The following is a 12,081-nucleotide window of genomic DNA, read 5'->3' as shown; positions in this document are numbered from 1 at the left end:
CCGCTTGCCAGCGGGAAGGTAAACGGCGTTCCGTGTGCTGTGCTGGCTTGCCAGATGCAGTTTGTCACGCTGGCCACATGACCCGGAAGTGTCTGCGGACAGCGCTGGCTCCCGGCCTCTAGAGTGAGATGAGCGCACAACCCTAGAGTCTGGCAGGACTGGCCCGTACGGGCAGGGGTACCTTTACCTTTACCTTTAGCAGGCTGCTGGAGAAGATGCCCTGCCAGAAACCCTGGCGAGCTGCTGCCAGTCAGTGCAGGTGATACTGAGCTAGAGCGAACAATGATCTGACTTGATATAAGGCAGCTTCCTAAATGCCTAAGGGACATGGGTGGTGCTGTGGGTTAAACCACAGAGCCTAGGGCTTGCCGATCAGAAGGTCGGCAGTTCGAATCCCCGTGACAGGGTGAGCTCCCGTTGCTCAGTCCCAGCTCCTGCCAACCTAGCAGTTCGAAAGCATGTCAAAGTGCAAGTAGATAAATAGGGAAGGGAAACAGCATTTCCATGCGCTGCTCTGGTTCGCCAGAAGCAGCTTAGTCATGCTGGCCACATGACCCGGAAGCTGTACGCCGGCTCCCTCGGCCAATAAAGCGAGATGAGCGCCGCAACCCCAGAGTCGGACCTAATGGACCTAATGGTCAGGGGTCCCTTTACCTTTACCTTAAATGCCTAAGATGCTGGCATGACATGACGACGCACAAATGCTGAGCTTTGTACAGCTGCCAGTTTCTGCCTGGGATGCCAAGCATTGCATAACCGAAACCTCCGTGGTCCACGCAGCCCTGCTAAAACTTGGGTTGTTTGGAAGTTCAAAGACCGACGAGTGTTTGGAAGCAGCGGAAAGGACAGGCACAGAAAGATAAAAAATGGGAGACTGGAAAAAGTGTTTTATTTTCTTCTTGATCCTCCATAAACACAGTGTGGTTTAGAAAAAGCCAAAAGGAAGACGCAGCCAGCAGCGATATCTGCTGATAAGGGAAAGGGGGAATGCAGTGTATGGTCAACCGTGTTTCAGTGGCCTTTGAGCCTAGAACAGAGAGCCCAATCAGCTCCAAAGTGCCTCCACAGGAGTGCTTTGGGTACGACCGAAATGGAAGTACACACTTTTAAAAAAGCAAACACACACCACTGCATCCAAATAGATGGTGTGGCTGCTGTTCTCCAGGAGTGATTCCTGGGCAGCATTTTAAACCCCCGACTAGCCCTAGCCAAACGCAAACATCCCACCCTCCTCAACATACACACCAAATTCCAAGGGGATGTTCAATCCCGACAAGGGTTTTCTTGTTTCCTCTTCATGCACACTCCTCCCTGAAGTACAATCCCCATTGTAGAAACGCAAGGCGGCATGTATGCAGATTAAACCGCAGAAAGCTTGCGCACTGGGGTCAACAAAGAGAAACCTGATCAGGTACAGGGGGAGATTAAATGCGTGTTCTGGCAGTAGGTCGCCTCCACTCCCCAAAAGCAGCTTCCCGCCCCTATAACAGCGCAATTCAATGGGTTTCAGCGCACGTGCCGTTTCAGCTGATTATGCTAGGTTTTAAAGATTTATGAACATGCTGAGAATCCCCTTCCCCACCCCCTCATTCTTTTCAAAAGAGAAAACAAACTTGGGAATCTGGAGAGACGCCAATATTATGGAGCAATGATTCAGTTTTCAGTGTTGCCTTTGAGTTCGGAAGTAATAAATAAAATGCGCCAAGCATGATCTTGCAGCTATAGAAAGAGCTCGTGCTTGTACACAGCCAGCTGGGAAATTAAGGTACCCCACTTCCTCATGGTGAGAGAACCGTTCTCTGCCTTTCCCAAGTTATGCTGGAGTGCCCTCCAGATGAAACCCAACTGCCATTGGCCCTGGCAAGCGTGTCCAATGGTCAAGGACGATGGGTGTTGTGGTCCAGCAAAATCTGGAGAGCCTCAGCCTCCCCAGCCAGCCCTGGAATAAATTATTCCAGGACAAAACCTGCTCAATGCTGGGGGACGGAAGTAGCAGGAGTTTCTGTGCTCTTGAAAGCTGCCTTGGGTCATTAGGCAGCCCACCTAGTCCAATATTGTCAAGTCTGAGCTTGCCCCTTCCAAGGCTGAGTGGCAATGAGCTTCAGTCTGCTCTTCCCCACCAACCCAATCCCATCCACCAAGGATTTTGAGAGCAGCCTCCAAGACTCCCGAGTTAGGTAAAAGGTAGCGCTGGATTAGCTCTTCTTTTCCCATCGTGCAAGGATGACACCAAAAGTTTGCCATCCCGTTTAAATAGCAGCGCCCTGTGTGCATGAAAGCTGTATCCACTCTGTACCATGCAAGAATGGCGGCAGGGAGATATTTCTCTGAGTTGCTACATTCCAAATGGAACAGTTTTTGCCTAACTGGTTGTAGGTGGCACTTCAAACGTGCCCAGGGAGCCTTGTAAAAGCTTCGGTACAGGCAAAGAGGAAGCCAGCCCATCTCAGCAGGAGTCCGTGGTTCGCACGAACTTCTGAAAACCTTTCAAAAGCCCTGACCTGCTTGTTAGTAGGAAATGCATGTTCCACAACAGCCTCTGCCATCTGCATACAGAGCAAAGATGAGTCGAATGATCTCTGTGTCTTTGGCTACCCAAACCCCAGGGTTGGGATCCAGAACTGGCGCATCCAAGGTCACAGCGACCTTTGCAAAGTTATCATTAACCTATTGGCCAGCATGGAAGCAAAGATTCACCCCTTCCCCGCTGAAATGAGATGACAACCCGAAAGCTTCTCTGATGCAGCCCTGAGCCCACTAGAGTCTCTTGCAATTACTACAACATGTGGAGGGGGAAGCTGCTAAGGTGTCCTTTGAAATGAAAATAACAATGTAGGAATGGCTCTGGATTATGAAAACAACCACCCGCTCGTTCATTTAGCTGCCAATAGCAAGGAATGGGGTGTGTTCTTTTAAGATGCAGTAAAATGATAAAAAAATAAATAATAATAAAAAAGAGGGAGAGTCTCCGTCCTCTGCAAAAATGCACCCCACTCCCACTTCAAAGCACCGTGCTTCAATGTCTCACAGAGTCTAATGTCAGCCATCTGTGGCCAAAATTATGGCAGCCCCGAAGATCCCAACGTTCTGCCCAACCAGCTTCATTTGATTCCAAAATTCGACCCGGCGGGAATCGTGCCAGTAACCCAAGTTGCCGTCAATGAAGAGAATGACCAGAGGGAGGATGACCGACAAGATCTGAGCGGCTGCGGTGATGTAGTAGCCAGACAGGAAGGACAAGGCCAGCACCCCATAGAGGACAAAGAGGAGCTGTAAGGCAATTTCTCCACCTGGGACGCCACTGAGATAGGCAAGGCGGTCTTCCTTGCTGTGCTGGAGAGAGTAGGCCTGGAAGAGGAAAGGGAGACAAGCAAAGAAAGTGAGGGTGATGAGAGGTGCAGTCCAGCAACATCTAGGGTCCCAAACATTTGGGATTTGACCATTTTGGGATTTGACAGCATACGTACCACGCAGATGAGGTAGATGCCGATGAAAACCTGCCCCGTGGACTGCAGGGACCTGTTCCGTGGTTTCTGCCGGTAGATCTCGCCGGCCCCGCTTGCCAAAACCAAGAGACCACCAATGATGGCTATCGTTCGTGAATACATCCTCACCTGCACCAAAAGACAAGGCAGGCAAGTTAACGGAAAGCAAACCAAACACCTTGGATCCACAATAACCAGAGATACGCTGGTTTACTGTATCATATGAACTGCAAACATTTGCCTCCTGGCACAGCATCCTGTGGACCCAAATTCCCAAGCAGCCACGCTGCTATTTTTGCAAGGAGAGAGCATTCTTCTACTCTGGTCTAGCACAGACCATTTTAGGAAGATTACAGTTAAAGGCCTTGTTCAGACCTACAAATCCCAGCTTAATAAACATGCAGGATTGTTGCATATGTGCATTCCAGCCTTACGCAGGCCCCAGCACTGCTGAGACTAATCCAGGAAGTCTTCCATTAGTTTTCTGATACATCCACAAACCACAAAACTATGGTTGCCGGGTTTAGAATGAGCCATGATCTTAAACAATGGTTTGTACATTAACAGGAAATGTGGGTTAATGGAAGACTTCCTACGTTGATCTTGAAGGGAAAGGTGAGGAAAAAGCAGGCAGGCCCAAGGTTTGTGAATATGTTGGTGTATTAAGCCAAGGTCTGTACTTCTGAAGTGGGCCAGGGTCTGAGACCTGAAGGGCTAGACAGAAAGCAGAAATGGGGTGAAAATTAAAGGTGCCATTGTCCAATTTGCTATCTTGCTTAGATTCACAACCAACGCCTAATCCGCACAGGCTCAGAGCAGATACCCTGTAGAGTAACACCAGCATAAAAAATTAACCCTGTACTTACTCTAAAAGCACTTTAGAAGACAACCATTCTTCATCCCTCAGCACTTATGGGCACAAACTAAAGCATCTCACATTGCTCACCTCTGGAATATCCTCAGTCTCAGGCAAACCTGAAGATCTGTTCAGAGGAAAGCTCAGCACCACAGCCTTACGCCGGGAGGCAACTATCAGCCTGCAAGCTACCGTGTTTTTCGCCCTATAGGACGCACCGGCCCATAGGATGCACCTAGGGGTTTTTTTGGGGGGGGAATAAAGAAAAAAAATATATTCCCCCCCAGCCGCGGTTTCAGCGCGCCCCACGCTCCGGGCATCAGGCTGCTATCCGCAGCCTAGGGAGCCCTGCAGGAACTCCCGCAGGCTCCCCAGGCTTGCTGATAGCTTCCTGAAGCCTGGAGAGCGAGAGGGGTCGGTGCGCACAGACCCCTCTCACTCTCCAAACTTCAGCGAAAGCCTGCATTCGCCCCATAGGACGCACACAGATTTCCCCTTCATTTCTGGAGGGGGAAAAGTGTGTCCTATAGGGCAAAAAATATGTTAAATCCAGTCAACAGAGAAACCATCTATCCGCCGACTGCTTTGATGTCCTTCAGGAAGCAAAGAGGAGCCCTCTGGACACATCCAATCTCATCACTGTCCTTTATTGCAAAGAAAGCTTTAAGCAATTTTTTTTTGGGGGGAGGGGGTGTTAAGGCTGGAAAGGGAGGTGACCAAAGAGCAACATGAGTGTAGAAAGCAAGCAGCGGGGATCACTTTTGCTCCAAACATTTAAGAGTTGGGGATTTTTAAAAAGTGGGCAGTTGATATAAATGCATAAACAATATCTGGGATTTATGCAGGATAGCTTCAATAGCATATAAAGGATTATACACACATGCAGGGCAGGTCCATATATAGACAAACTACAGTCAAACTTCAGTTCTCGAACAGCTCCGTTTCGAACATTTCGGCTCCCGAACACCAAAAACTCGGAAGGAAATGCTCCAGTTTTTGAACGTTTTTTGGAACCCGAACATCCGACACGGCTTCCGCTTGAGCGCAAGCAGCTCTTGCAACCAATCAGAAGCCATGCCTCAGTTGTTGAACGTTTTGGAAGTTGAATGATCTTCCAGAACAGATTACGTTCGACAACTGAGGTTTGGCTGTATGCCTCTGACCACTTGACGCTCAGGGCAAACACCAGGGTTTGGTTCCCTTCCTCATAAGCTATTGGAGACGATGCTCTAAGCCAGCCTTTCTCAACCTGTGGTCCCCAGATGTTGTTGAACTACAACTCCCATCACCCCTAGCTAGCAAAGCCAGAGCTCAGGGATGATGGGAGTTGTAGTGCAACAACATCTGGAGACCCACAGGTTGAGAACCGCTGCCTAAGCAATCAGAGACTGCACCTGCATGTGTGTCTTTGCGCCACCCTCTTCATGCCTCTTCTGGTTCTGGGAGACCAGAGAGGAGGGGAGCTTGTCACAGCAAGAGGGGGACACTTGTGACTCTTCACTAGCCTGACTCATCTCTGCCTCCCTCATCCCACTTTTCTGCTTCAGCTTCTCCCTCTGATTCTGGACTTCTCTCTGCCACAGATTCTTCCTGCTCACTAAACCTTGTTACCTCTTCAGGCTTCTGACACCTCCTCCTCCCAGTCTTCTCCCTCTTCACTGTCCCACCACTACCCCCCAGGCTCTGAGCCTTCTTCCCTTGGTGGTTCCCAAGCTGCGGGCCGAACCTGAGAACGTTTTGTACGGAGAGCAAGCGCTCTTCTACTCAGCTGCAATCTAGTACACTCCAACTGCAGCTTTTGAGAATGCCAGTGAGCCAAATACTCTCTCTCTCCTCTCTCTCACCTTCAGCCAGTCTCCATAGTGCGCGTAGCCTCCAATGTACGCCGCATATGTGCTGATAGCCAACTGAAGGGCAGCCCCCAGGGCAAACCACCTGCGTTTCACCCCAAAGGACATGAAGCTGGCACACAGCACCGCCATGCCCATGTCGAAGTAGAGAAATGGAACAGGGATGTCTGGTTTTCTGGGCAAGGAAATAAAATGTAGAACATTAGTCATCAAAGGCACCCAGAAGAAACAAATACAGCACAAGGAGAAAGGAAAGAGAAAAATAGGGCTATGTTGTTTTTTTTTTTAAAAAAGAACTAAATCCCCAAGGAGGAATCATTCCACCCCGAAACAGACCCAGCTATGGAAAGTTTTTTCGTGACGTAAGAACTGCTGCAAAGCTATGCAGATTTAATTAGCGTCACTAAATGCAACATTTTGAAACCACGGGGAATTCAATTTCAAGTACAGACTGTTAGAAGTGCTATGGAACTCATTGCCATGATATGTTATTTTGAAAGTCTGGACTTGGGGGGATATGTGTGTGTGTGTGTGTGTGTGTGTGTGTTTTAGTAAGTCAGTATACTAGCAGCACGGGATGCGGGTGGCGCTGTGGGTTAAACCGCAGAGCCTAGGACTTGCCGATCGATCGGAAGGTCGGCAGTTTGAATCCCCGCGACGGGGTGAGCTCCCGTTGCTCGGTCCCTGCTCCTGCCAACCCAGCAGTTCGAAAGTACGTCAAAGTGCAAGTAGATAAATAGGTACCACTCCGGCAGGAAGGGAAACGGCATTTCCGTGCGCTGCTCTGGTTCGCCAGAAGCGGCTTAGTCATGCTGGCCACATGACCTGGAAGCTGCACACCGGCTCCCTCGGCCAATAAAGTGAGATGAGCGCCACAACCCCAGAGTCGGCCACAACTGGACCTAATGGTCAGGGGTCCCTTTACCTTTATCTATACTAGCAGCAGCTTTAGGTTTCTACCCCAATTATAGTTAGCCATATAAACATCCATGTTCTTTTACTTCCTTTTCCCAGAGTTTTCCACCATCTCTCTTCCCATCTGCAGGCATGACAAGAAACACATGCATTTGCCAATACACTGGGGAAGCTAAGTTCAGGTATCCATCCTGCAGGCTTGTAAACAGCCACTGGCATGGTCGCCTGTGGCAACTATGACTCATCTCCAGGCAACCTGCAATCTCTGAAGCATTCAGTCCTAGCTTCCAGAGCAGGAGAAAACAAGCTTGCTCTGTCCTCCATCTGACAGCCCTTTAGATATTTGAAGATGGCTATCAAATCTCCTTTATCTCTTTTTTGGACATACTCAGCTTCCTCAACCGTTCCCCATAAGTCTTGCTTTCCAGACCCTGTATCATCTTGTCAACACCCTTTTTAAATTGCCCAGAACTGGGCACAAGTATTCTAGGTGTGATCCAACCAAGGCAGAATAGATGCTTCAATGGAGATTCCTGCATTGCAATGGGTTAGTTAGATGAAAGTACCCCTGGGAATAACCACATAACCTTTAGCCCTGCATACAGAAGCTTCTTAATCTTTAATGGTTTATTATGTTATTACGCTATCATAACGACCCACAATGGCCCTGGCCAGAAATTCCTTTGCCGCTTATATTCTCCTTTCCTATCACAAATAGCCCCAAACTCTGGCATTTGTTAATTTTGGTGCTTAGGAGGACACACACAGTTCTGTAACATTATGCTGGAAGCCGCTCAGCTGGGCAGGGTACTACTACTACTACTACTAATAGCAATAATAAAATAATAATATTTATTGAATTTATATACAATCATATCTCGGGTTACAGATGCTTCAGGTTGCGTTTTTTTTTGGGTTATGGACGCGGAACGGGTTACTTCCAGGTTTCGGCGGTCACACATGCGTAGAAGCGCTAAATCGCGCTTTGTACATGTGCAGAAGCGGCAAATCGCAACCCGCCCGCGAGCAGACGCGGCACTGCGGGTTGTGAACGCTGCGGGTTGCGAATGTGCCTCCTGCACGGATCACGTTCGCAACCCGAGCATCCACTGTACCACCCTATACTGGGAGGTCTCAGGACGGTTCACAGAATAAGGGTGGTTCAAATAATAATAATAATAATAATAATAATAATAATAATAATAGAATTTATAAATCGTCTTATAGCGGGAGGGCTCAGGACGGTTCACAGAATAATATTAATAATAATAATAATTAATTCCAACTTTACAATTCTGTGGTTCTTCCCCCACCGCACCCCACTCTATGAAGACCCTGGAGAGCTCCCCACCCTTCTCCTTTCCCCACCCCACAAGCCCCCTTAGCTCACGACCTCCTAAAAGCAAATACTGGATTCCTTCCCCGACCCCACAACCCGCCGGGGAGTCAAGGCGCAGGAGGCCCTCTGCACATGCTCAGAAGCGCCCTCGACGCCGCCACCGCCACCGCTTTCCCGGCCGCGCGGGCTCACCGGCGGGCGTCGGCGCGCTCGGCGTTGAGGAGGAGGCCGCTGAGGCAGTGCCAGAACGGGAAGCGCGTGAGAAGCACCGAGCCCACCCGCATCAGCAGCCGCAGCGCCCCGCGCCGCCGACGGTGCCCGGAACCCCCGCTGCCCGCCGCCATCTTGCTGCAGGGCGGAAGTACGGGCAACGCGGGCGGGCTTCCCTGCCCGACGCCGTGGTCCGTCGAGGCTTCGCTCCCGTCGACGCCTGTTTCCCAAAGTCTTCCGGCCTGGAACTGACACGCGGGATGGAAGGTTCCTGCCTTCTCCTCCTCGCACCTGGGCAGCGCTGCAGCCAGGGCCGGGTGTAGGTTTGAAGAGGCCCTAAGCTACTGAAGGTAATGGGGCCCTTTATATGTCCAGCTGTCCTTTGTCAACAACAAATTGTCGCTTTTTTGTGTGTTGAATATGTGCTATATGGTAATTCATGGATGAAATGGGCAACCAGTCCATGCAGAATGTAGGCACCCTATATATAGAAATGAGCAAACCAGTGATATTTTAGGGAGCAGGCTAGCAGGCGGGGCCCATGACTTACATCATAGGAGCCTAAACACAAAACACTGTCGCTGTATGTAGGTTTTATTTGATTTGTTTTTTCCTCTTATATTTTGGAAATGTACATCCAGTTATTATTTTTTTCCTTTCAATTTTTTGGGGGCCCCCAAGAGAGTGGGGCCCTAAGTTATAGCTTGTTTAGCTTATACGTAAATCCGGCATTGGCTGCAGCACATCGGTAGCCCCGGCTTCTTGTCACAGCGGGAAGCAACAAAAGCGTTCCCTTCCCACCCCAAAAAAAGTTTCAGGTTGCCACCTGTTTCTTCCAACACCCAGGACAGGCAGAAATTCATCAGGTGAAGCATCCATATGCAGCCGGTCAATTGCACACCAGCTGAATTTGCACAAGTCGTGCAGCTGTAAAGTTATTTGTGCATTTATTCCCACACACACACACCTTTCATTCCTTTACATTTGTATCCCATCTTTGTTTTGTTTGTTTGTTGAATTTATATACCGCCCTGTACCCAGAGGTCTCAGGGCGGTTCACAAAAAAGATCAAGATCACAATATATAAAATAAAAATAAAAACAATAAACCAATAATACACCTGCCCCCAAAAGAGCCACATTTTAAATGGGCATAGGTCCGGTTCTCAACCTGTGGGTCCCCAGATGTTGTTGGACTACAACTCCCATCATCCCTTAGCTCTGACCTTGCTAGCTAGGGGTGATGGGAGTTGTAGTTCAACATCATCTGGGGACCCACAGGTTGAGAACCGCTGGATAGGATGTTGATCTTTCTCCCATCATGGAACCCAAAGCACCCTAGATGTGGTTTCCAGGGTCATCCATCTAAGCACTGACAAGACCCAGGTGATCTAAAAGCTCTCAGTGGTTTCTGCTTGCTTGCTTGTTTGGGGGGGCGGGGACAGGTGGAATTTTAGCACATACCAGAAATTTAAGTTTGTGCATTTGGAATGGCTTCAAGGGCTCTGTCACCCTAAAGCAACAAAGCCACTAAAAATAATCATCATCAGACTTTTGTGGTTTGGAAAAGGATGGGAAAAGTGTGTGGGATGAGCAACTGACTAACCAAAAGACAAATAAACACCCCGGATCAGGAGGAAGGTCCATAAATTACCATTAGGTCCATAAATTACCATTAGGTCCATAAATTACCATTAGGTCCATAAATTACCATCTAGCAGATATTCAACACAAAAAACAGCATCAATTTGTTGTTGACAAAGGACAGCTGGACATATAAAGGGCCCTGTTACCTTCAGTAGCTTAGGGCCTCATCATACCTAAATCTGGCCCTGATGGAGAGGGAGGAAACTCCCTAGGAAGCATCAAGGTGAGCAGGAAAATTTTGGACAGCAGAGGCGTCTTACCTGCAGCCCTAAGCCCAGTAGCACTTTAAAAGCTAGCGAATATACAGTGGTGCCCCGCAAGACGAATGCCTCGCAAGACGAAAAACCCGCTAGACGAAAGGGTTTTCCGTTTTTTGAGGCGCTTCGCAAGACGAATTTCCCTATGGGCTTGCTTCGCAAGACGAAAACGTCTTGTGAGTCTTGCGAGTTTTTTCCCTCCCCCCTTTTTCTAAGCCGCTAAGCCACTAATAGCGCTAATCCGCTAATCCGCTAATAGGGATGCTTCGCAAGACGAAAAAACCGCCAGACGAAGAGACTCGCGGAACGGATTATTTTCGTCTTGCGAGGCACCACTGTATTATTGCACAAGTCTTTTGTGGATTACCAAGAACGAGGCATCTGGTGAAGCAAACTCTGCTCACACCGTAATTGGTCAAGTCCTTAGGGTGCTAGCACTGTCCTTTTTGTTGTTTTACTTTAAAAGGCACTAGGGTCTCCTTGTAAGGAGAAGACAACTGTTGGACACTTTGCAAACTTCCGTTACAAAGCAAGGTGCTGCAGAGGAGAGCTTTTGTGTGTATGTAATATGTAATATGTAATATAAAAGGTATGTAATATAAAAGGTAAAGGGACCCCCGACCGTTAGGTCCAGCCGTGACCGACTCTGGGGTTGCGGCACTCATCTCGCTTTATTGGCCGAGGGAGCCGGCATACAGCTTCCGGGTCATGTGGCCAGCATGACTAAGCCGCTTCTGGCGAACCAGAGCAGCGCACGGAAACGCCGTTTACCTTCCCGCCGGAGCGGTACCTATTTATCTACTTGCACTTTGACGTGCTTTCGAACTGCTAGGTTGGCAGGAGCAGGGACCAAGCAACGGGAGCTCACCCCGTCGCGGGGATTCGAACCAACGACCTTCTGATCGGCAAGTCCTAGGCTCTGTGGTTTAACCCACAGCGCCACCCACATCCCTGTATGAAATATAGGAGCGTGGATTCTCCTTTCTTGGAGGTTTTTAAGCAGATGTGATTGCGCCCTGCTTGCACACCCAGCCCAGCAGACACCCACAAGAACCTATTTATAAGTCCAGTGTTTGTAGGCCTGGATGTATCCAAGATTCTTTTGTTTCTTGTGGCTTTAGATCAGGCTTTTTTCATTACTTGAAAACTGCCCCCTCTCCCCACATTTAGAATTGGGGGCAGACACGCTGGAGAAAGGCTTTTATTATTCATTATAATATTTATTTATTATGATGTTTATTAATATAAACTGTATTATAATGTTATCTATTCCTCCAAGGAGCTGAAGGCAGCATTCCTGGATCTCCTTCCCCTCATATTTTCCTCACAACAACCCTGTGTGGTAGGCTTAGACTGGGAGACCGTAAGTGGCCCAAGGACGCGCAATTGAGTTCCATGGCTGATTTCAGCCGTGGCCTCCCATATCCTAAGCTCGCTCAATATCCCTCCACTTCCATCCATATTCTGCAAATAAAAAGATGTCGACATGAATAAACTGGGAGAGATGAATAATATTTTCCCCA

General features: G+C 48.8%; 1 protein-coding gene across 1 annotated transcript; it reads right to left on the bottom strand.

The window, feature by feature from the left end:
• Positions 1-872: 872 nt before the first annotated feature.
• Positions 873-8,791, bottom strand: TMEM101 (transmembrane protein 101). Its single transcript, XM_079950060.1, has 4 exons — positions 8,638-8,791; positions 6,186-6,366; positions 3,468-3,614; positions 873-3,348 (listed from the first exon to the last, which is right to left on the bottom strand). Exons 1-4 carry the CDS (start codon positions 8,787-8,789, stop codon positions 3,040-3,042), a joined length of 789 nt encoding a protein of 262 aa, XP_079806186.1. The 5' UTR covers positions 8,790-8,791; the 3' UTR covers positions 873-3,039.
• Between the last annotated feature and the right edge of the window lie 3,290 nt (positions 8,792-12,081).

This window comes from Podarcis cretensis (assembly GCF_951804945.1).
Source record: "Podarcis cretensis genome assembly, chromosome: 13".
NCBI classification, from domain to species: Eukaryota; Metazoa; Chordata; class Lepidosauria; order Squamata; family Lacertidae; genus Podarcis; species Podarcis cretensis.
This window is presented reverse-complemented; position numbering and strand designations above follow the sequence as displayed.

What these genes read in the sequence shown, in the direction of transcription:
- TMEM101 (XM_079950060.1), bottom strand. Translation starts at nt 8,789, where the DNA reads ATGGCGGCGGGCAGCGGGGGTTCCGGGCACCGTCGGCGGCGCGGGGCG. An exon ending in GAGCGCGCCGACGCCCGCCG is followed by an intron (nt 6,367 to 8,637) that starts GTGAGCCCGCGC and finishes TTCCTTGCCCAG; the next exon opens with AAAACCAGACATCCCTGTTC. An exon ending in GCATCTACCTCATCTGCGTG is followed by an intron (nt 3,349 to 3,467) that starts GTACGTATGCTG and finishes TTCCTCTTCCAG; the next exon opens with GCCTACTCTCTCCAGCACAG.